General features: G+C 44.2%; 1 protein-coding gene across 4 annotated transcripts in view; it reads right to left on the bottom strand.

Annotated features, from left to right (window-relative positions):
• Positions 1–6,293: 6,293 nt before the first annotated feature.
• Positions 6,294–25,598, bottom strand: part of LOC103361929 (transducin-like enhancer protein 4) — a 40,992-nt gene continuing 21,687 nt past the window's right edge. For 2 of the 4 annotated variants that reach the window (XM_008288141.1, XM_008288142.1), the window contains 15 exons: positions 25,364–25,438; positions 24,324–24,525; positions 21,228–21,244; positions 14,592–14,714; positions 14,041–14,094; positions 13,793–13,945; positions 13,356–13,488; positions 12,282–12,469; positions 11,569–11,645; positions 11,211–11,460; positions 10,872–11,119; positions 9,525–9,672; positions 8,541–8,691; positions 7,282–7,358; positions 6,294–6,773 (listed from right to left, as the gene is read on the bottom strand). In XM_008288141.1, the coding sequence (XP_008286363.1) occupies positions 6,666–6,773; positions 7,282–7,358; positions 8,541–8,691; positions 9,525–9,672; positions 10,872–11,119; positions 11,211–11,460; positions 11,569–11,645; positions 12,282–12,469; positions 13,356–13,488; positions 13,793–13,945; positions 14,041–14,094; positions 14,592–14,714; positions 21,228–21,244; positions 24,324–24,525; positions 25,364–25,438 (2,004 nt within the window). In that variant the 3' untranslated portion in view covers positions 6,294–6,665. The remainder of the gene's footprint in view (positions 6,774–7,281; positions 7,359–8,540; positions 8,692–9,524; positions 9,673–10,871; positions 11,120–11,210; positions 11,461–11,568; positions 11,646–12,281; positions 12,470–13,355; positions 13,489–13,792; positions 13,946–14,040; positions 14,095–14,591; positions 14,715–21,227; positions 21,245–24,323; positions 24,526–25,363; positions 25,439–25,598) is intronic. The other 2 variants (XM_008288143.1, XM_008288144.1) reach the window with 1 other exon arrangement.

The raw sequence follows: 25,598 nt of genomic DNA, 5'->3' as shown, positions 1-25,598 counted from the left end.
TCCTGACTGTTCCTCGAGTGCTGCACCATGAGATGGACTTGTTTGGTTCCTCAGAAAGAATTATGAGTCAGGTTAGATCCTAACTTCCCTTTGAGCACCATCATAGCAATATTTTTTTCATTCTCTCCAAGCAAACAGTCCCTTTAGCTTCAGCAGAACTTTGTGTTTCGCTGTAATTCTCAAATCTGTTTCTAAACACATGAAACGAAGATGGAGAACCGATCGCAGCATTTAGCCAAACAGAGCTGCTGCACACTCCAGAGCTGTGATTGCGGCTGCAGACTCGTCGTGTCGTTAATTGCTTTTGTAGTGAGCTGTTCTCCAAAGGAGGGCCTCCCGTACTTTGTTTGGAACTGCAGTAAATATTCACTCTGCTGCATCCATAATCCTCCTCCTCCTCCTCCTCCTCCTCCAGAGTCTCCAGAGTGTGCCGTCAGCGCTGTAAAACAGTGAATTAATTAAGAGCGATTCTGACAGCGCTCTGAAGTTAGCAGAGTATTGTAATGGTTCTGTAAAGTGGCACTTTGCAAACATTATGCCAGCAGACTGTGGGGTCACGAACACAATCACGGAGGTTTTTGGGAGGACGATAAACGTGGCAGGAGTGGTCACGAACAGACAGACCTCAAACATCTGGATGTGGCGTCTTGTTGTGACATGAACGGATGATGTCTTTGCAGCTTTTTGAACCTAATGTTCCAGCAACGTGACGCCACACACAGAACGCCATCTTGCTATTGTGTGGCCTGTTTGTTTAATCCAGCTTCTATGTCTGTCAGGAAAGTGGGCAATTTGCATGCCGCAAGTGCTCTTAATATAAAACGCTGAAGTAGGGTGGCTCATTCCCACATTGCATCCCCACCTTTCCTCCTTCTCTCCCACTTTGGGCTGTTTGAAGTGCCGGTTGGAGAGCTGTAACAGGAGTATCATTCACTGTAATGGTGGAGCATCCTCCTCCACAGCCCTCACTTAGATCACTTAATCCACTTTAGCAGTCCGGCGATGTGCTCTGCATGAACACAGCACGTTCACGATGGGAGGTTCGACGGAGACTGGCGATGACCTGTCAGCTTGCACTAAAATGCCACACTAAACCACTCCAAGCCCTTGTTTCTCACAGCTCACTTAATATGCCTGCACACGAGCGAACATCACAGGCTGGTTTTGGCAACATGCACAAAAAAAGAAAAGAAAAAGTTTACCACACGGATGATTTATCACAGCAACGACTGTAATATCAGTATTTTCCTAATGTGGACGCTTTATTTAGCCTGTTTATTCAACCAAATGCCTGCTTTTCAGTACAAACAAGTCAAACTACACAGCGTTGTTCTGGTAGTTTTGCTCTGCAAGTTTCTTTCAAGGGCAAAGAGTCCAATAGAAAAAGCTTTATTGCAAAATAAACGCCTGCGGCTGCCCGTAGCGTCTCAGTCAGTGCAGTAGTTTTGCACTAATCTGACACTGTCAGGGAAACCATTATGATATTAAAGCCCTGGGCGTGCACAGAAAAGAGGCCCGATGATAATGAGGCCATTAACAGGTTGCCATTCACAAATGTGTGAATTGAGAAATGAAATATGCGGCGACCAAACGGACGAGTCAAGCGATCTGTCACGAGCGTTTAATGTCGTCCTGCGGGAGGGAATGGATCTGCTGTCGCCCCGTATAGGCTGTTCTGTATTACAAGTCCGTCAGCCACTCTCACCCGCTCTGTTATAGATCATCAGACACCACGGACGCTCTTCAGAAATACAGAAAATCCTCCTTTGACGCACAGCCACCCACAGCAATACCAACCGATGCTGCTTTAACTTCTGGGCACAGAGTCATCGCTGCACAGCTTTGCTGTAATTTGAAGCATTAATGATGACTTTTTACAACGTATTTGGGTGATTTAATTGCAATTAATTGTATTATTTGTGTCAGTCCCTCTCTGGTTGATAATCTTAACCCCTGAAGCTCATATTTTTGTACCAAAGCTGCACATTTAGGAGTTTTTTTCCATGTAAATAATCTGTTTCTTGCACAATAAAACAGCTTAGATGTTGCTTTACAGTATTATCTGTACTAGAATGTGCATATCTATGAACTCCTCTTCCACCCTGTGCAGCTCGAGCACACCAGCTCACCTGTGATTCTGCTTAAACAACATAAAACTGCCTCATTATTAGAGTTTTGTTACCCTTGAAGTCTGAATCTGTGTTTTTGAGACGGTCATCTGCAGCTTCAAGGTGAAAATCACTCATAATAAATAAAAACAATAAACAAAAATAAAAACAGCATTTGGACGTGCAAACTCTCCGAGACGACGAGTTGGAAGCGAAGCAGTGAACGAGGCTCAGACGAAATACTTCCACACAATAATTTAATAAAATCAACCACAGACTAGAAAAAAGAGAGCAAAGGCATTTTGTATTGAATGAAAAAAGCTCAACTAGCAACAGGAGGTTTCTTTCCGCTGTAAGCTGGAATAATTACATGTTTACAGTGAAGTTATAATACCTTCATGAGCCCGGTCAGGCTGAACGCTCTACACATCGCTATCGTACACAACATCGGTTCTGCGTCGGGTCGCGTCAGCCTTCAGATGAGACGAGTAACATTCAGGTTTGACATGAGTGTAGTTTTCTTCTTCTTATTTCTTTTTTCTTTTTTTCTTCCCAGATGAAAGATTGCAGAGTAGATACAAGTTCAAGAAGGTGCCACCAGAATATTATGACTCATTCCAGAGCGGGAAAAGCACAGCAGAGCAGAGTGGATGAGTTTTAAAAGCATATCTGACTGCAGATTTAGAGAAAGAAAGAAAGAAAAACACAGGATAAGGCAAACACTGTGAGAAACAAACCACTGTCATGACCTAAAATATCTGTAATAACACTGAATTATGTTCCGTGTGGCGTCGACCCGGATGACTACGCTGCAGAACTTCCACTTCACACCAGCGTGGACGCTTCGGGTCACACACGTAAATGTACAGAAACATCTCCAGTCATGTGAATCTGAATCTTAGTACATCCTCCCCTCCCAACAAAAACACCAAATACTGCAAAAGAAATAAAGAAAAGAACGCTTCCAGTTCAGGACTCAACAGATTTGATGTATATTGATTTTCTGCGGCGAGCTTAAGGATGCGCTTTGAGGAGAACTTTGAGACGAGTTAATACTTGCACGAGAGTTTCCCAGGCTCTCAAAATCTGATCTTTCACTCTCCTGCTCTTTAGATCTATATTTAAGACCTTACAGGAGCACGAGACAGGAAGATGGATCCCAGGCAGGCTAATACTGAGCACGAGCGCTTCTCTCTTTATCAGAGATGCACGGTTAAAATTTTCTGGTTTGTCGATTTAGTCTTTTCTGCAGAGTCTCTGAAACAGGCTGCATCTACCTCTACTGGAAAAAAGGGATTCCATCTGTATTACTAGGAGGCTCTGAGTAATATGACAATAACATGTTTATCATCTTCAGTTTAGTTGCCATAGAAGCTACATCCACCACTGTTCAGAGGTAGATTCAGCTCTTTCTCGTTCTTTTTGGATTCAACAGGCCTGGAATCGACATTTTAAGTCTTAAAATCTGGTCTCAAATTAACCGAAACTGACTGGAAATAGCAAAATCTAATGTTTTTAATGCTGAAAATTTAAAACTGCTGTTTGAGTTATGATTAAGGATAGCTGACATCAGATCTGGACAGTTTTCTAACAGGATTATTGTCTAGGAGAAGCTTAAACCTACTGCAGATGAGATACAGATGAGTGTGATGTTGAACAGAGGTTTCAAAGCAGAAAGAAATACATTAAAAAAAGCATAATTGAACTTGTGGTGAACAACAATCCGACTAGAGCTGCAGTAAACTGTATATTTTACATGCACGTGTTCAGCAAAGCAGTAAAAACGATGATAAATTTGGTCCTGATCGCTTCAAAGTGGACAAAAACCAAAGTGAATAATCTGCTTCTTTGCTGAGCTTTTACATGAAATCCGTCCTCACGTGTTGCCAGATGCACTACACACTCAAAAAACAGTAAAATTTTTAAAAACGTCTCCAACAGAGGAGTCTGTCACATTTCAGCTCCGCGTGTAGCCGAACACTCAGCAGGACGAAATGGGGCCAGAAGCGTAGCAGCATAAAGGCACTGTGTTATTTCTACAAGCCGACAGAAGTGAATCCAGGAGAAATCATGACCGCATCACCGTCCACTTGTTTTCCAGATAAATGCCCGAGAGTCCAATCCAAGCAGGAAACCGAGGGGTGGGCGACCTCCAAACGCCGACAAATCCAGTCTTCTGCTGAAATCTGTCGGACAGAATCAAGCGAGCATCCAGAGGAGTCCGAACAGAGGGACGGAACCGAGTGCAGAGGTCAGCCGGTGGTGAGGGCGCCGAGGACAAACTGGTTAGTTTGTTTGTTCGGTGCCGACGGGGTCGAAACACACACACACACACACACACACACACACACACACACACATACACACTGAGCTCACACAGAAGTTGAATTAAATGACAAAAATAAATAAAAACACTGAAGGAACACAGGTAGGAAATACATGCTGGAGGTAATGAGCACAAGCTGCGTCTGAAGAAATAGTTTGAAATATTATTTTAGTTAAATACGAAGCTAAAGGCAGCTGCTGGTTAGCCTAGCTTAGCATAAAGACTGGACGCTGGGGGGAACTGCTAGCCTCAATCTGCCTCACAGCGCTTATGTAGTTCAGGACTTAACTGTGTTTTTAGTTTAATCTGTGCACATGACAACGTGACAAGCTGCAGTTGTCCCTCCTGGTTGCCTGGTAACCTCTAGGACAGAGCAACCGCTGTGACTAGCCTGAATGCTAAGCTAATCTAATCGTCTCCTGCCTCCGACCTCTTATTTAGCACTCAGAAAGGAGAGTGTTATTGATTGTTATCCTCCCTGCAGAAAAAAAACAACTATTCCAGTCCATTCCTTAAAGGACAATGCCACTGCTGCTAATCATTTACTCAGCATGCATATGTGTTGAAATTAATTGTTGGTGTTTTTCCACACATGGAAGGCATCAAAAAAAAAAAAAACACCCCTCAACAGTTTAACAGAAGGAGCATTTAGTGTGAGGAAACAACATGCTGCATATGGAGGAAAGGCGAATTAAGGATAAACTCAAAAAAAACATAAAAATCAACTTTGTTCGTGACTGAAGCCTCTTATATATTTGCTTTAAATAACATCCACGTGCATAATTGCTGCTCCTGTGTGTTTATTTGGAGGAACCCTCACAAATCAGTGCGACACGGCCGCAAGTTGCAATTAATCACAGAAATGATGCAAGAAGTCGGGACGTGAACAGAACACAGCAGAAACAGAAACAGCAATAAGTTTAGAGAGGAAACGTATCACCGCTTCTCCTGCTGCGATCTGAACATTAACGCTTAATTATCAGCAGCATTTTTCAGTTATTTATAGACAGTCGTGACTCTATAATCGACCCTTAACGATCCTAAACCTGCTATCTGACAGGTTTTTAGGAAAAACCACCAGAACCCATAAAAACAGCCTTAACATAGCGACAGCCTTGGATTGTGACTCCGACATGACATTTAATGTCACCAATCAGGATGACGGCGTATTATCTGACTGAACAATCCCACAGATTGGCTACGTTCACACTGCAGGACTTGATGCTCAATGAGGATTTCTTTGTGACTTCCTTCACGTTTCCACTTCAATGCGACTTGTATGTGATCTGCTGTGGGAACTTCATACGAGCCAAAAGTGTCCCGCATGCGCAGAAGAGGACACGACGACGTCACACGCAGCGAGCGTGCTCAGTGTTTATGGAAGTAAACATGGATGGTAACGGTGGAGCGTATCTGCCACTCCCCCACCGCCACCGATGGAGGAAACAGAAGTGTGAGCGCTAACTAAACTAGCATCAGCAGCCAAGTACTGCCTGTGTGTTCTGGACACTTCCACCCGGTCAGAGCGCTGCCCCGGGGTGGAACGTGCACCAAACCGGTCAGTTAGGCTGAAGTCCAGCGATGCGTAGTGTTCTAACAACACACTAGTTATTATAACAACTATGAACAATAATGAACAACTAATGAGCCTTCCAGCATCAAGCCCTCCTCGTATCTGGACCTCCGTCTTGACAATCCGACAGCCTTGATATCTGACATGAAAGAAGGTTTTACGTTTAGTGTCTGATTATCGAGTCACGACTGCACTTGTTTCCTAGAGGGAGGTTCAGGAGTCGCCCAGGAACGGTTCAACCCTGATCTGCCATCTAGTTCAAATACTTTTAAAGCTTTCGGCTACACACAAAGTACATTTTGGTACTTTACCCAACATGTCGGATAAAAGCAAATACATGGGAGGCTTATGTCAATTGTTACATAAAGGAATGTTATGCAGACAACAGCGCTCACTTCAGAGTCGGCGCACACGGACATTCATTCATCCTCACAAGAACAAAAAGCCACTTAAGAGCAAAAGAACAAAAAAAATCTCTGTGCTTAGTTCCACTTGTTCCACGACCAGCCGGGTAGATCAAAGGAAGGTCACGGTCCAAGAGAGCGTTTGGTTTGTTCCATTCAACTCGACTTTATACACATTAAAAATTGTACATAGGTGATGGAGACGTCAGACCTGGATGGAAGGATGGCCTTGTAGCTGAATGACCAGAGCTCTCCTAGTAGATGACCTCGTAGACGGTCGCTTTCTTGTCTCCTGAGCCTGTCACAATGTACTTATCATCTATGGAGATGTCGCAGCTCAGCACTGAGGATGACTCCTTTGACTGCGAAGGGGAATAAAAGATGTGCGAGAATGTGAGAAAAACAAGCCGACGAGGAGGCTGGAGGTCAGGCGTGTGACAGAGAGGTGTTCCACGGAGCAACTTTTCTATCAGCCAATTCAATTACTTGTCCAAGCCACAATATCTCTAAAAACTCGCTTTCACTGTCTTTTCTTTCCCGAGACCCCGATAAAGGCTTGATATTCTAACGTTTGTGTCCTTGCATGCACAATAATGTCACAAAATGAGAGCCGAGAGCAGCCGTGCTGCATTCAGCACATCCACTTGTGAGTATACAAGTGGAACACTTTCTATACGTTCTATAAATAACAGCTTTTATTGACTGTTTTTCGTGCAGAAGTTTACATTTACTAAGCACAAAAGGGTTTGATGTCTTTCTCAGAGACGCAGCAATAGAATTGGTGACCTCCTGGTTATTAGACTGAGCTCCGTTTGGCCTCTCGGCTGCCTGCAATGCTTGTGTTCTCGCTTCACGCTGTCCTGCACTCACCTGGAATATGCTCGCTCCATACGGGGTCCTCCACGCGTTCAGCAGATTGTCTTTTCCTGTGCTCACGAACCACTTCCCTGCAGCAGAAGTTTCAAACAGTTAGCCGTGCAGAGGCCACGCCGCTAACTCAGCTGTTAATTCTAATCATGCTACCACATCCAGTCACATTCCTGCATCTGTTACCTACCATGCAATGTAAGATATGTGTGCATGAGCAGCACACACAGTGCATGCAAATATGCAAGAGGTATAAATAACCAACATTTTTGACAAGTATTAACAACAAATTTTATGTTCAGCAGATTCGTACAAATTAAAAATATAAATCCTAAAATACAGCCTTCAGTAGACTGACTTGAAGCCACATGTGGACAGGCTTCAATCAGCCCTGCACATCTGGACGACGTCATTTTACATCGTTCCTCTTTGCAAAACTGCTCAAACTCTCTACGGCTGCACAGGGATCATGAGTGAAGAGCCCACTTCAGGTTTAACCACATAGTCTCTACTGGATGAGCTCTGGGTTCTGACTCAGTCCCTCCAGAATATTCATCTTGTTGTCTTGATGGAAAACAAATCTTCCACTTGCTTTTTTTTTCTTGCATTAGGTTGTTTTTTAACATTTCCTCTAGTTTGTAGTGTTGATTTTACCCTCTGCCTTCTGAGCCTTTCAGAAGCCCGTCTGGTGGCCAAAAAGCTCAACTTTTTGGTCTCATCAGACCAAAGAACCGTCTTCCAGTCGACCTCAGAATCTCCGACACGCCTGGTAAACTCTAATTAAGATTTAACATGAGCTGTTGGTGTATGCACAGTCCCTCCCATCTTAGCCAATGACACTTCAAACTCCTCTAGAGAAGTTACCTCCAGGAGAACTGATCTACAGGTGACTGGACCTTCTAGCTGCAGGTGTCTTTATACGACAGGCACCTGAGACACATTCACTGCATTTAAACGATGTCTAATTTACTAATTGTGTGACTTTGGCCTCACATGGCACGTTATGTATTTCACTTTTGAAGAGGGTGAACATTAATGCAGTCATTCACGTGTTAGATTTTAAACTGATTGACATCACTTTGCAGGAATCTGTGTTCACTTTGACATGAAAGCGTCTATTTTTGTAAATTCTTTTAGCGAAAAAGCCCAAATAAATTGAGCATGTGTCACATTAAAGAGGAAAAACAGTGAAACCGTTTTCCTTTCTTTTCGTTTCCTTCCCAAACCTTCTGAACCCTCTCAGTAGATCTGCTGGTTCTTACCACAATGCGCGAATCTGAGCGACAGCACGCAGCTCTCGTGCAGGTGGAGCTGGTACTTGTCCGGTTTGGTGACGTGCAGGACCTCCACGTTGCTGTTCTCCATCCCCACCGCCAGCCACTCGCCCGTTGGACAGTAACCCAGCGAGAAGATCTGCAAGCGAACCCAACAGTGACAGCGCTTATATAAAAACGTACGTGATCATCTTAAATAAAGTCGAACAGCTTTGGCAGCATTAACTGTCTGTGGGAGCTGCACTAATGCTTGTCTCCACCATAAACACTTCCTTTGTCTACGAAGACGCTTCAGTGTCTGAAGCAGTATTTACGGTATTTTCTTAGCTGGAGTTAATTTTGCTGAACTTGCTGAGGAGCCGAGGAGGGAGGCGGGCGACACCAGTTATTGCTGGAAAGCGTACGAACGCCGTTCCTCTCCTCGCCTGCCCCGCCGACTCCCAGCTCTCCTTAATGCACACTCGCCTCCTCGCATGACGCCGAGGTTGTGAAATGGGTGTATTCAGGAAAATTGCAGTAATGGTCTATTATTGCTGCTTTTCTCCTCACCTGAAAAAAAAAAACTAAATCCTAACTGCAAGTATTATTAGTGTTAAAAGTATATGAGGAGCGGCCAAAACGACGGAGCTCGGTCTGGCCTTTATCGCGGGTTAAATGCTCTGAACTGAGCTCGTAAATTACTGCAATCAATCAAAACCTGAGACAGTAATCACACAAACCGCAAATGGCAGCGACTTGTCCCGCGATGCAGAATTTTCATCAGTCTGTGACATTTTACTTCAACTTAGCCGCTAAATAATAATAATAATAACAGACATCTGTGCAAAACCCGGCTTTTTGATTACTTACAACCGCAGACTCCCAGAGAACCGAGCAGACTCATGCAGACGTTTAGCATCCACGTATTTACAGCAGCAAGTCGCACAGGAGCTATTTGAAGCTATGCAGATAAGTTGTGAGCTTCTCGTGTACCTGGGAGGTGAAGTCGTGCTGCTGGAGCTGGCGTCCCTCCCTCAGGTCCCAGGACCGGACGGTGTTGTCCAGACCTCCGGTCCACAGCTTGGTCCCGTCGTTGGAGATGTCTATGCAGCTGGCTCCGTCGGTGTGGCCCTGGAACTGCCTGCAGGGAAACACAACAATGTTCAGAAAACTCAAAGAACGAAGAGGTGAGAAGGAAAAAGTAAAGAAAGCATCTGTTCAGTACGTCGGTCTCAGGCGGCAGGATGTGTCGGTAAAGTTTGGTTGGAATCAGACAATTTAGTGCCCGATGTCAGACTGAAGGTAAACAAAGATAATTTTATTTTTTAAATAAACGAACAAATTAATAAAGCTGCCAACAGACAGTGAATCTACATGTCTAATAAAATCTATTAAATACACAAGATTTTTATTTTTAAACTCGATATGATCTCAAATTAAAAGTTTATGGTTGTAATTACAATCATAAGTAGATTAATAACGATGGTTTGACTTTTTTTTAAAGGAAAATCAATTAATTTAAAAGGCAGGCACACTTGTTTAACGATAAGTTCAATATACAAGATTTATTTAAGTTAATTACATGGAAAAAATATTATCCTTGATTTTATCTAAATTTAACACTAAATTGTTGTAATTATACACAGAATTATTTGCTTATTAATAGTTGCTGGACAACTTTTCAAAGGTAAACCAAATATTTTCATACTTTATGAACAATAAAGACTAAAATATGAATATTAAAAATATGTAAAGTTACAAGTAAAACGTAAAACCGCTTGATATGATCTGAATCTTCCCATTAGAAGCTAAATTACTAGTTTCACAACAGTATTTTAACATTTATTACGAGATTATTTAGATAAAACTATACTCTAAAACACAAATTATTACAATTATTATATTATATTATGATTATACATTATTCAACCATATTTTCAGGTCATTTTTACTGTTTTTACACATGAAAATATCCTCATTAAACAAGAAAAAGCCAACAAAGTTCACACGATTTCATGTAAAATCACGGCAGGAAGATGTGTTTTAATTCTGAAAATTACTGTATTTTTATGACATTTTTATTTTGCTGTACTTTTTGGATGCACAAGCTGCTGAAATAAACCTTTTATAAATTTAAATTTTATTTATTTATGTATTTATTTTAAATATGGGCCAGTTCAGGGGAACATATTACAGTTTGAGACCTTCATAAAGCTCATGGCTCGATGGTTTTGGTGGCTATAGCCTGTTGTAGCTCGATCCTCTCAGGTTGATAAGTTTGGATTATTGCCCTGCCCCAGTCAGAACCCTCAAACGCCCCCCCGGTACCCAGCTCCATACCTGACCAGAGTCTGGTTGTGAAGATCCCAGACAGCTATGTTTCCGTCGGAGCAGCAGGAGAAGCAGACTTTGGAGTCGGGGCTGATGGCCAGAGCGTAGCAAGCAGGCGCCGACGAAGTCAGTTCTGCTTTGATCCGAGGAGTCGGCGTCGCCAGATCCCAGATGGACAACGTGCTGGCTTCGCCCCCGACGATGAGAGTCCGTCCGTCCGGAAGTAGCCGACAGGAGCGGATGTAGTTATCTCTGTTCTGATGAGACAGACGAAGCACCCATGCAGTGATCAGGTGGAACAGTGGAGGAGTGTTTTAATAACAACACATGACTGCTGTAAGGACTCACAAGGCAGTCCAGCTGGGATACGGGGGTCTTGTTGCCCGGGTGACTGATGTCCCACACCTTGACACAGCCCTTGCCGCCGGTGTAGACGTGACGCGTCGGGTTACTGATGGTCACGGCGCACACCACCTCCCCGTGGCTCAGGGTATTGATCTGCCGAGCGTGGCGCGGGATGCTGGGGCCAATCAGCGCGTCCGGAGGGAAAGGCACAGGCTGCATTTGTCCGTCGGCGCTCACATGAAAGGAGTAAGCTCTGGAGGGAGAGCAAGGGGGGTCAATGTGGACGGACAAAGAGAACAGAAAGAGACAGATAGAGGGACAGGTAGGAGGAAATAAGGTGCTGTGAGGAGGGGAAACATACGGTTTTCCACCAGGGATGCCCGACAGGTTGGGAGGGAGGCCGGGGACACGTATGTGGTGGTGAGGATCGAATCCCACCTACAGGACACGACAGGGGGACACAGGTTTAGCGCAAATACACCACCGCTGAAACAACTGGTTGTGACAGAAGACGGGAAAAGGAAAGAGAGGTGGCGCTGGTGGGGCACAGGAAACAGGAAGTAGCAGGATTCATGGACATACAGGTGCGAAACCAGAAAGGATCTGGTAATAAAACACATCCGGGTTAAAGGCCGAGCTGTTAGCCAGCAACATACAGTAAACATAACGGCAGCTTCAACAGCATTTAAAAGAAGATATTTCAGTTTAAAGTAGATTCCAGCTTTAGACAACTGAACTGTAGTGGTGTAATGATGCTGAGAAGTCTTTAAAAAATGCTTCTTTTTGGTCAAATCTTGCCTGGTTTAACTTCCTGGAGGTTCTGAACTCCAAATCCATCTACCTGATGAAGTAATACCAACACTGAAGGCATATTCTCCAATTTTTTTTTGCTTTTCTTGGACAATTTTACACTTTTTATGAAGTCACACCAAAAGCTGTAAAAACCTAATTTGGTTTCCTAAACAGAAGAACTGGCAGCAGGTGACGAATGATTAGAACCAGAACATCACAATCTGTGTGAGTACTGACAGCGTGCTAATGTTTGAATGTACAGTATTTCTGGGTGTTGGTTACCACTTGCGTGCGTCCGTACGCTGCCACGGCGGCGGCAGCGACCGCGCTCATCTGTGGGGAGATGTTGTGGAGACTGCTGTAGGCTGCTCCGGCTCCACTGAGCTCTCCGTTCATGCCTGGGTGAGGAACCATCCCGAACGGACCCGGGTACGAGCAGGGCACTGCCAGCGGTGTGCGGAGACCAGGAGCTGCAGGCAGACAGGAGTTGTGTCATTTTGCACTGCGGGAATGTTTCTGAGTTTCCGATCGGTGATTAAATGTTAAATGTTATCATGTTCTGTCTCAAAATAGCGCCGGCTTAACCAGCACGGTGCTGCATGCTAATGACAGCAACAAGTCATAGGTCTGCTGCTGCCTACGCTGGAGATGCACAGAAACAGCAAAGACGGCGAAATGTTGTGTTGAAATAATGGGTGCATGAGGGTCTTGAAAAGTTTTATTTCCACTTATGTGACAGGAAAGAAATCTAATACAAAAACACAAATCAGCTCATTAAATCATCCATCCATCATCTCTACACCTTAATCCTCACTATGGGAGGCGGAGTCTATCCCAGCTGACTCAGGGTGAAGGCAGGTTCACCTGGACAGGTAACCAGTCTATCACAGGGCTACACTTAGAGACAGACAACCAAGCACACTCACATTCACACCTACGGACAATTTACAATCACCAATTAACCTCAGCATGTTTCTGGACTGTGGGAGGAAGCCGGAGAACCCAGAGAGAACCCACGCTGCACGGGGAGAACATGGAGTGTCCTCACCGGGACACGAACTGGCGACCTTCTAGCTGCGAGGCGATGGTGCTAACCACTGAGCCTCCTTGCAGACACTCATTGAGAGAGGCCTTAACCGGAACATACTGGGTTCTAAGCTAAATGCAGACCTTTGTCCATGTTTCTCTGTATGTGTGTCTGTTATCAGCTCTGTACAATACAAATTTGCACTAAAACAGTTAATATCAGAGCTGGTGATACGGTTTAGAGAAGGTTCAGATCCACTTTATCACTGATTAATGCAGAAAAGTTCTACGTTCTGTTTGTGTTTGAGAAGTTCTGTTTGCGTCGCTCACCCAGAGTCTCCACTCCCGACGGTTTGCTGGGTGCGGACCTCAGGCCCGGGGTGGAGGTGCTGCTGGGCGTCGGGGCTTCGGAGCGAGACGTCGGGGTGCTGGACTTGGACACGGGGGTTGTGGACTTCTCATTCTGCAACGCAAAATCAATCTTTACAGGTGTCTGAACACAGGACGGGTTTTAAGGTAAAACATGCTACTTTCACATTTAAAAGCAGAAACCTTCCTCGCTTTGGATACCAAGTGCTGCTTTCAACACCTGATCGAGTTAAAAACGCTGCTTTTGGTTCCACGTTGAACCTCTCCTCTATTCTATACCTTACTGACAGTGACTGCTTACCGTTCCTACATTTTACAGGAGGCCTAAAAATAGAAACCCACCCTGAGAAATAATGAAAAAGAAGATCAGAAGGCTATAATTACCCCAAATGACTCACCAAATTAATCTCTTTGGACTTGGATGAAGGTGTGCTGCTGGAGGAGGCGATGGAGGACGGACTCAGCGGCGCGTCCTTCTTCAGCAGGCGGCTTTTGTCCAATCCGTTCTCCCGAGGCGAGTGGGCGGGGCTTCCTCGAGGAGACGCCGGATCCTGGAGAACAAATGTAGACGAGAGGGAGAAGGATGGATGGAAGTAAGGACGCCTTTGCTTTGGATGGATCAGATAGTAGAGTTCTGGGTTCATACCTCATTGGAGACATCGACCACCAGGTTGTCATCGCTCTTCTCTCCGTCGCTTTCCTGGGATGGAAGAAGGAAAGAACAGATTTGAGGATTTTTACATCATGCTACTGTCAAAGGCGCCCAGATATGGTGTCGTTCTGGAAATAATGGATGATTAAGATCTTGAGAACTTCTATCTACAGATCAGGATCAGTGTGGCTACGTAGGACAACACCTCTTTAAACTAATTTTAAATCCAGGATTTAATTGACTCCATGAAAAACAACCAGCAGGCCCAGACCATAAACCGGAACACACCGAGTTCAGAGCCGAACACGGACCTTTGCCTCTTTGCCTCCGTCAGTGTCTGTCGCTCTCCGTGCAGATTGCATAATAAAACAAACCTGCACTAAAACGGTGAATATTAAAGCTCAGGTTCATTTCAGACCAGAGGTGCAGTTAAGGCAGTTAAAGAGGCTGCGTGATCGCCAGAGAGCTGAATAATTTAATTCTCCCTCTTTCCTAATCTCTCCTTTGAAAATATTAAGCTCCAGAACCGGAGCGTTTTCACCCACGTAGCGCGTGGAGGTCAGCTCCTTGTCGTCCGTCTTCTGCTTCTTGCTGTCGGACGAGTAATCACTGGAACTGCGGTGCTTCTCTCCGGCCCGGAAACTGGCCGACGGAGACACGGACGAGCTCTGAAAGAAGCAGCAAACGTATATTTAAGAGAAGCTTGAGAGGAAACTGATTTGTCGTATTAGTCATAAAGTGATGACCGGCCAGAAACCTGTTGGGCACGTGTTCTACTACACGGGTGTCCAATCCTGGTCCTCGAGGGCTGCAATCCAGCATGTTTTAGATGCTTCCCTCTTCCAACACACCTGATCAGGATGGTTATCAGGCTTCTGCAGAGCTTGATGATGAGCTGATGGAAGAGGGAAACATCTAAAACATGCAGGATTGCGGACCTGGAGGACCAGGATTCGAGGTGTAAATTCCTGCAGCTTCTTTCTCCCAAAACATGTCCCCAAATACTTTCCAGGAAATGTCTTTATAGATGTCACTGAACACAAACTTTCATCTATTTTCCATTGTTCTGGGTTAAAGGCAGACATCTCAGAGACAAACACTTCAAAACCTGCACAAAAAAAACCCTCCATAAGTAAAGATTAGTGGCTGTAATTTTATGTATTTTATTGCCATTTGGCCGAAGAAGCCCTTTAATGAGCGACAGCGTAGCGGCTCTGCTAATAGCTTCCCAACCTAATTAGATCCCCAAAGTGCCTTTAACTGTAAATGGACACGTTATAAAAACAGAAAGTTGCTGGAAGCAGAGAGAGAAAGAAGCCTGTCGGAGGCGAAACTGGCTGTTAAAGAAAATGATTCTCGGAAGCGGGTGAAAAAGCAAAAATGTGAGCTACAATTCTGTGATTTTATTTTATTTTTTCCTTGAATATGTGAAGAATTCTGCTCTGAGCTAAATTGGGAGAAATGCGGCGCTAAGTGTGCAACAGAAAGGCAAAGATCCACTCCCTGCCTGTCAAAGCCATTTCATTTCTACTGTATCAGACAAAAACCGAAGCAGCGCTGCATCCTTGACAGTTTGACTACATCACCACGGCGTCGCTGGTGGTGGAGGTGCTGGTGGTGGAGGGAGGTGAGCAGACCCATTGATGTCTCTCTTTCTTAATCAAATATGGCATCCCTTTTAAATACCGTTAGCGGAGGATTAATCTTCTTTGAGAAGCAAAGATCAAAATAAGGTCAGCTAAACATTTCCCCTCTTGCTCCGCCTGTCTCTGCTGATCTGGCTCTCATTGGGAGGCGCTCCTCAGCCGGCCGCCGATGGACAGAGGGAAGGAAAAATAAAGCAGGACCTTTAGCTCGACCTTTCCACTAACTCACGCTTGTAACCTTTCCGCTGCCCTTTGCCGTGCTGCAAGTGTTGATGACAAAGATTCTGGTGGGGGAGGAGTGATGTTCAGCGTGTGTGTGTGTGTGTGTGTGTGTGTGTGTGTGTGTGTGTGTGTGTGTGTGTGTGTGTGTGCGGTTTGGCAGCACTTGTACCTGTTTACATTTTAGTACTGCGTATGTGCAAATAATGTCAGAGTGTGTGTGTGTGTGTGTGTGTGTGTGTGTAGGTGTGTGTCTGTTCTTGAGTGAGACGCCTCTCCTGCTCTCTCTCTCTCTCTCTCTCTCTCTCTCTCTCGCCCTCTTTGCAGACTGATTAGATTAATTAGCCTGCAAATTAGCTCTTTCACAAACATCAAAGCAAATTAATTTTGCTGCAGAGACAAATGAAGGCGCCGCCGGCAGTACAAGCGCCGCCAACGTGAAGAACTCTGCGGCTCTGTGTGTGTGTGAGAGTTTTCATCATAATTATATTTGCCTCTCGTTTCAAATTGATTCAGCAGGTCCTGATAATGATATCTGTATCCTCCAGTGGTTTTAGTTTTATTTTTTTCTCGTGTCTCTCCGGTGATCCAGGGTTGACCAGGTGATAATGATGCTGTCGGCCACCAGCAAACATCAACAGGATGCAGCACAGAGGTTAAAAAACACAAGTACTTCCTTCTATCCTGCAGCCGTGTTTCCAACATTATACATCATCATCATCATCATCATGTGCTTTTATTGTGAAATCCTTACAGCTTTATTTATACAAACACACTGCCACCTGGACGCTGCCCAGTTCAACCCCAGTCTGACCTGCTGGCCACTGAGCAGTCAGAGGGTTTGCGTTCGAGGTGATAATGAGTGAGTTTCTGCTGCTGCTCAGGAATCTTAACCTCGCCTGTCTTCCTTCTTGTTGTCTCGTCTCAAAGGGTGCATTCAAATATTCATATACAGTAGACGTAGAAAACACCAGGTGTCCGACGACATCCAGGTGGATTTTGCAGTACGAAAGTCTGGAAACTCTGACCCACAATGTCGTATCGGATACGTCTTGTGAGAACTGAACTGCTGATGGCAGACTGTGATGATCAGAGCTCGATAGGAACTGTTTGCATGCTGCATGAAGCAGTGTGCGCTTTGTGAGGTTAGTCGTAGCGAACGCTGGAAGTGAAACGTGTGCACCTAGAAAGCAAATATCTCCGTTTTGTTCTCACTGGTGACACCCACAGTGATCAGCAGTAATTGCAGGTGAGCTGTTGAGACACATTATTACCTGTGTGATGTCATCCTCAGGCCACATGGAGGCAAAAAGGAGATGATGTCAGTACAACACCTCACACAGGTGAGTTAGAGAGCATTAACTCCGCCTACTTTCTCTGGCAGAAACATAACTGCTGGGTGACAGAACAAGTGCCACAAATGTCTGCGAGGACGTTCATATCATTTCATCAGTGGGTCAGGAGCACAACCTCCACTGTGTTGTCTCATTTGGTGACAGTCTAAACTCCAAAACCTGTCAACAGGTTTGTGTTCTCTTTAAAAAAAAAATGTTTTTTTAAATCACCAAAATTCCACCTTTAATCGCAGCCAGAAACTTTAAAAACAGAAAAAATAATCAGATTTTTGTTTTTCTGATGGTCCTTAAATTAATAATCTGTGATGCATGTCATATTTTTAAAAAAAATCACTTTATTCTACATGAGTTGTTTAAAAAAATTTCCAGAAACAAGTAGATTCTGTTAAAAAAAAAAAAAAACTCTAAATTCTGCACACCTTAGCAAAACCAATAAGCCAAGAGTTTTTCAGCTGTAAACAACATTTACGTGATTAAAAAAATTTGAGATTTACAGCCTCAACTGCAGACTGTCGGCACAAAGCAGAGAGCAAACAAATTAAAACTGTTCATACCACAATATGTATAGGATGTAAAGTCACATCTGTGGGCATTCGGGAAAAAATGCTGCACATGTTGATTCCAGGTCATTTAAAACAAATACATTTTTAATTTGCAAAATAAATGAATTAGAATAATTTAATTCATTCTTTATTTTTTATGGTTTCTGGCCGTCTAGAAGACACTGTTGAGTTCTCTCTACGTCCAGTCGTGGTTGTGCTGCTTCCACTGAGGTGAAAAATAATCTGACTCTGAGTGAAAATGTGACTAAAGCAGGAAACTGCTTTGGGTTCAGAGGGTCACCAGGTGTTTATTTACCTGAATGAAAAATCTGCCACAATAAACGAGACCCAACTTGTCTTTTCCTTTGGCTGAGCGCACACACAGTAAACTGTCCAATCAGATTTACCTCTAAACTTTATCAGACAAAAAGGATTTTTTAAAAAAACACACAGAACGAGAGACGTGTCTGAAATTCTGTGTTTTATTCCCTTTGTTTCTCCGCTTTGTTCTCTCGCCAACACACACCAGCGCTTTGTGCACAAGCCCAGAATCTTTAGAACTCTGGGTTGAAGTCATTTGGTGTCATCCATCTCTCACCCTGTTCAACTCAATTTGTCTCTCATTGTGCGGCCGACGCAGCATGGAAGGCCAGACCGTACGCCGCATTCGGCAGCTTTTAAAAGAGCATCCCAGCAGCAACAAAGGCAGACGGGCTGCAGCTGTAAAGCTTGTTTGCCGCCGACAAAAAAAAAAAAAAAAACAGGACAAAAAGTACAAAAAGAGAAGACGGAGCGCAGCAGCAGCAGCGATCAACAACAAGCTGGCGTTTAGTCCAACAGGTGATTAATTGTAAAGGTCAGACAAAACTGGAAAGGGACCTCGTTAGGGATTTTCTAAACATGCAGCACACAATTAAAGAGTTATAACACGATTACATTTTTATAAAATAAAATAAAAATACATTGTGAGACTTTAAACACATCTGATGGGAAATATCACAAATATGCACAAAAGAAAACCCCAGAAGCACAAACTAATCACCGGCATTGATAACCGAACCAACGCTTAGCTCCATCTGATAAGTGCATTCAGTCCCGTCACCTCCAACAAAAGGTGCAGTCCTTGAACGCACCACGACTACATAATTGACTGCCTGTACCGGCAACAATGAGCGCGCAGACACACACACACACACGCGCGAGCGCGCCGTTTACACCCACGCCGCCTTTATCGGTGCGCGAGGTGCTAACGCCAAGGACATTAAGGCACAGATGTTCATGCAATTCACACACACTGTACTCTGTGGACTGTTGCCAAGGCAACTGTGGACCACTGACAAGGGGCTTATTGGTTTCATGAAGTGACTGTTGGCCGCCATGTCAAAGAGCAGCGCTGTGTGTCTGCGTGTGTGCGTGTTCTCGCGGGGCGCTAATGAAAGGCATTCATCATTGTGGCCTCTGTGTCTTTATCAGTGATTTCTGACGACCTCACACACACACACACACACACACACACACACACACACACTGCTAATCGCTCCCATCATGGTGCCTGTACTTGTGTGTGTGTGTGTGTGTGTGGAGGAGGATACACTGCACGGGGGGCAGGAGATAACATATTAAAACATTCCTCCTGTTTCCACCTCCTCCAAAAACACCAGCGAACACACACACACACACACACACACACACACACACACACACACACAAGCTGCTAAACTCAGGCATGTGTGTCTGTGAGCTCAGCCTTCTGGTATAAAGACATGCTAATCTGCTCATTGAGTATTCAACAAACCAAATGTTTGCCTTGGGAAAAAAAGCTCCGCTTAAGGGACTAATTACTACAAGCGCTGGATGTAACCGTGATCTGTTGCGCTCCCTCTTTCTGCTCCCTCCTTCCCTCACTAAGCAGACTGTGCTTTTCTTTTTTCTTTGCTCATTTTGGGGTTTCTCTTCCACCCAGTCGTGTCGTTTCTTCCTCGTTGTCGCCACATGTTAGATGTTTAAACGCTGGATGTTTTTGTGGAGCATCTAAAAACGGCTCGAGGATCAGAAATGCATCGAAATCATAGCTTATAGATTATTTAAAACACAGAGCGGATATTTTGTGTGAAAAATCATCTTGTTAGCTTCGTTTTTAACCATCATGTGACGCTCCATGATGTCTAACTGTGTCTTTATCATTTACACATGGAGGCTTTATTGGTAGCAAAATCCAAATGACATGACAAATCCACACAGACTCCACATCCAACAACAACAAAGGTTCCACTCAACGAAAGCCTTCGACAAACGCGTCATTCCAAAAAAATATAACGCCACATTCTCACGACATGTTTGGACTCTCTCAGTACAACACGCGTCAATCTACCTTTATCCTTTTCAGTCTATTTTGATGAACATAACGGTCTCACTGCATCGCTCTGTCATCCTGCTCCGGCTTGTTTGTGTTTCTTGAAACCAATTACAGCCTTCGAGGGCGGAGGTGAGCAAAGGATGGTGATGGTGGAACTATGCATGCAGCGAGATGATTCAAATTAATAACCCGCTGTAAAAAAAACGAGCAGGTTTGGATTACCGCACAACCCAAACTGACTTGCACAATTTGAAATTTTCAGTGTGGTCGGCTGCTAACCTGAAGGTGGCGCACAGATAGAGCCACCTGAAATGTGCAGCCAATGGGAGGCGTATATCCGCATAGTAAATCAGGCTAATCTTAGTCTGACTTTTCCTAGTCTGACTAATCTTAGCCTGACTCACCAAAAACATGATCAGCTTCTTTCCAGCTTATCAACAAGGCCAGAGACCTCCAGTGATGTCGCCTCGTCACATTAATATAACGATAATGTCATTTATCTGTTGCACATCTCACATTATTCACACTGTAGACTCTAACGTTGCACACTCAGCGTAATAATTTGCACATTTTTGCACGCTGTGAACTGGTTTTGCTCCTAATTTGTCTCCTAACAATCACTGTCTGTTGAGTTTTTTTAAATGTTCACATTAGTTCTTCACTAAAAACCCCAAATATGTGAAAACTGACTGAGCAAACATTTGATTCAGATTCTAACTGTGAGTTTATTGAGTGGTAGTTAAAGCAGACGTCACATAACCGTTTATCTCGATGCTCTTTGCCCAAAGAAAACAAAACATTCCACCGATAAAAACATTAAATTTCAGCCTTTAGCAGGTGTTTAAAGAATAAAAATCAATAAGGACAGAAGAAGAAGTAAAGACGCCTTTGCTGCTCAATGTCGACAAAATCGACTAATGAATTTACTTTTTCTCTCCCTTTGTATGTGCTGCAGGTAAAAAAAAAACAGAAGCTGAGTGAGCAGAAACGGAGCTTTAACCCAAACATGTCTTTTTTTTGTTTTTATTTTTTAGCAAATGGAAGAAAAGAAGGAAGGTCTTACCTTGACTGAGTCTCTGTCTGAGGAGGCGAAGAGCAGGAGACAGAAAAGATTTACAGATTAAAGCATTTAATGTCTGACATAAACAAACACACACACACACACACACACACACACACACACACCTACACACATACACACAGGTAGCAATAGAGATTGTTCAGCTCGATAATTTCTGGGAAAGTCTCAGTCATGTGGAGTACAGCTGCTGATTTGTCTGCACTTCATAAAGCGTTTTGTCGCCTTGACAGATAAAGTTCTGCGTCTCATTCACGCGCTCTCAGTCACTTGAATCGTGGATCAATTACAGGTTTGAAAACGGGAAAATTTGTGGATGTGCAGCCGGTAGGAGGCGAGCTAACGAGACGTTTGTAGGCCGATCCTCCCCAGTCAGAGAGGAGCAGCACGAGGCTTCGTCGGTAATTACCAGCAATCTGGTCTCCGACCAAAGCGTCCGCGGTTCAGTGGCATCGTGTGAACGTTGTCGGCATCAAGAAAAGAATAAAACGTCTTTCTCCTGCATACGTTCAGGTGTTCAGTCGTCGCTATCCAGTGTGACAATGCTGCAGGCACATTTTACTGTCAGGTAGGACAGAAAGTTAATTTAGTTCCTGTTTGTTTTCAGCCGGTGGTAATGAGCGTCCACCAGCTAGCCTGCAGCTTATTAACCCTCTGAACCCCAAAACTCATCAGCAGGTTGAAAGGCTCGTTGTGTTTTACAAAATAAGCAAAATTACAACATTTATAAGAGCTAGAAATTAAAAAAAAGTCAGATTTTCAACTTACAGACTGTCATTGAACTACTCATCTGTGATGTGCTGTTTGATTAACCAAAAACATATTTCATCAGAATCACTCATTATAAAATAAACTGTTTGCTCAAACCAAAGTATTCTGCGCTTCTCATCCCAACTTAGGAGATATTAGCAGTCGTGAAAATTCAGGGACTTTTCGGCTGAACTGCAGGCTGTGCTCACACTAAGTAGATCAGAAATATAATAAAAATCTAACTCATGATGGGTTTTGTATGTAGAGTTACTGTGTTTTTCCAGAACTGGTGACATCTGTGGGCACTCGTACATGTTGACTCCCGGACTGTATTTTACTTTTTTGTGATTTTGTCATAATATATCTGCGCACAGAAGACACTCTTCACTTCTTCTGTTTTCTAATCATGGTTGTACTGTTTTAAAAGAATGTGCAGGACTGAAGGAGTCCACATTCAGCAAAAAAAAACCATCCAGAAACTGTTTGGGGTTCAGAGTGTTAAGATCCTAAAGTTCTGGGGGATAATAGAGATTTTTTGAAAATACAGTTGTGACTCGATAATCCGACACTAAATTTAAAACCTTCTTCTATGTCGGATATCAAGGCTGTCGGATTGTCAAGACGGAGGTCCAGATACGAGGAGGGCTTGATGCTGGAAGGCTCATTAGTTGTTCATTATTGTTCATAGTTGTTATAATAACTAGTAGGGCTGGTCCCAATAGAACTTTCTGCTCTCTGGATGTTCAGGCCCAATTAATGATGAATATCAGAACATTGGGTGCGGTTGGGGGACACTTCAGTGTGAACGTAGCCAATCTGTGGGATTGTTCAGTCAGATAATACGCCGTCATCCTGATTGGTGACATTAAATGTCATGTCGGAGTCACAATCCAAGGCTGTCGCTATGTTAAGGCTGTTTTTATGGGTTCTGTTGGTTTTTCCTAAAAACCTGTCGGATAGCATGTTTAGGATTGGTCGGATTATTGGCCGCAGTGACCCATCAGTGAAGCTGCACACAACATGAACACACTGCGAGCACAATAAAAGTCACTTGAAGGAGTGCAGCAGCTGCTAGAAGTTGTGTTTTAGACACATAGAAGCTAGAGACAGAGGACACTTCCATGAGCTTTGCAACCCAACAGTCATGCAAACTAAACTCAGTAATAACATTGTGGTGCTTTGAGTCACATTTGCTGCAACCGTCAGCAGATGGAGCAACTGCATTTCTCTCATGGAAGGTCTGTGATCATCAGGCCTGTTTAGTCTGGGGTTAGTGGCCTGATAGCAAACTATGTACACGCTGTCTGTCTGGAAATATATTGATAGAGACAACACTGAAACTAAATGAAGAAGCCCGGGGGGGCATCAACATTTATAAAGACTATATTTAGCAAATTTGGAACTGTATGAATTCAAGTGAAGATGCCCTTTAAAAAGAAGTTGAAGAAGGCAAATAAATCCTCCCTGCATGCGCGCACTCATCCTCGGCAGCTCGGCGAGAGAGAGAGAGAGATGGGATTGCATTGTTATCGATTGCGCCCCTGATGCGGGTGAGCATTACCTGAGTTAGCAGCTGTTTGCTTTACTGCAGCTACAGGGCAAGGTTAACTGCTCTGCTGCACTGCAAAAAGCCCTCACCGCCGCGCTGCAACACAGTCATTAAGCAGCGGCATGCTCACACACACACACACACACACACACACACACACACACTCTCTATGAGCAGTAATTAAATGCTCGAGCTCAAAGTCAGCTCGGAGAAGAATTACAGGCGTTCCGTGTTTACAAGAGAAACGAGGCATCATGGCGGTTGTGCATTGCTCCCTATTAGGCCAATTAAAACGGCATAATGACAAATCAGTTTTTAATCGTTTTAACTGCTGTTCACTCAGAGCACTAACAATTAAGCATCAGCACGCGGCGACAGAATTCATAACGCCGACGGGACGCTTGAAACCGGTTTGGGATCATTAAGTTAACAAAGGATTTGATCGTCCACGTTTGTGTCTGTTAAACACACTTAGCATCTGATTAAGAGGGAAGTAAAACGGCACAAGTTACTGCGGTTTGTTTCACACCGTGGCATGTAGACTAAATAATAATACTGCAGATTGGTGTCTGAGTCTCTCTGTAAATGCAGAAATGTGACATTTCATGGGCTGTTAGTGAGAATTTACTGCTTGTTTGCATTATTTCTAGATTTAGCAGGTTGGAGTTGTAATTCTGCTGCATCAATAAACATGAAAACTCAGCCAGTGACGCGGACTTATTCTAGACACAAACCAGAACCGACCCCTGCTGCACTACTGACCGATCCGGAGCAGGCCTCACCTCTGGCGTGTTCACTGTTGTTGTCGTGGTGCTTCCTCTCGTCTTTGAGCGGCAGCTGGTGGCTCAGGGCCGAGGACAGAGCCAGCAGGCTGGCGGTGCTGGCCCCGGGGGGCAGAGGGGGCTGGAGGCCGGCCGGGTGGGGCGTGAGCGGGACGGGGATGGCGTGGCCGTGGGAGAGGTGCTGAGCTTGGAGCTGCTGCTGCTGAAGCACACACGGAAACACGGATTAAGATTTGAAGGAGTGGGTGGGATGAAAAAAAAATAACAGCAGCACATGGGACCCAAAACATTTAGATACAAGCCTGACTGGTGCAGCACGTCAGAGGATGATACAAGTGTTATTTCATGGCCGCTAACATGCAGCATCTTTGGACTTATCTCTGGTCCGACTGGCCAACATGTTTGGTTCTACTTACAGACCCATCTGTGCAACATTAATACTTCTCCATCAGTATTTCTACTCATGAAAGAATCTGTGCAATTAGTACTTCTGCATGTGTTCATTTTTCTGCTGATATTTCTTAAATGCTTCCTCTTTGCTGTGCTAAAAGTGCAAACGTCCCCACTGTGGGATAAATAAAATCCTCTCCTATGGTCACATTAGCTGTAAAAGGCTAAATTTGGCCGACAGTTCCATCTGAATCTCTGCTGATGTTATCATTCCACACGATTATCTGGGTTTTTTTAGTGATAAAAGGCCATTTTCGTCCAAATTGTCAACCCGTACAAATAAATCTGACGTGCGTATCCAACAAAGTCTCGCTGAAGTAGAAAGTGTGGGCCAGTTCATTGACCTCTGGTGAATGCATGAGGTGGGAACGGGTCAAACACCTCACTGATCTCTGGTGCTGGAAATGCATTTGATTAATTTATTCATTTGGCACGTCCTTCGGCCATTCAAGTCTCTCCACCACCTTTTCAGCGTTTATGTCCAACTGGAAGAAAACAGCCCCTGCACCATTTCTATTTCAGTGTGTGTGTGTGTGTGTGTGTGTGTGTGTGTGTGTGTGTGTGTGTGAGTGTGTGCGCGCTACACCCACTCCTATGATGGCGTTGAGCTCAGCCATGGTGACCTGCTTGGCCCTCTCCACCGCCTGCACCACCTGCTGCTGATGCTGAGGGACAGAAATAATCAGAGAGTTACTGCAACAGAAGCTGAGACGGGAAAAAAAAAGAGCAGTTTGTTGAATCCAGACATCTGGATTTTAAAGAACGATTATGAAAACTGTGGAGAAACATAAAGATCTGCTGTAACCGGGATGATAATGCGGCTCA

The sequence above is a fragment of the Stegastes partitus genome, unplaced genomic scaffold, assembly GCF_000690725.1.
Source record: "Stegastes partitus isolate 25-593 unplaced genomic scaffold, Stegastes_partitus-1.0.2 Scaffold543, whole genome shotgun sequence".
NCBI lineage: Eukaryota > Metazoa > Chordata > Actinopteri > Pomacentridae > Stegastes > Stegastes partitus.
Note: the sequence above shows the minus strand (reverse complement) of the source record. Positions and strands in the feature narration are given on the sequence as shown.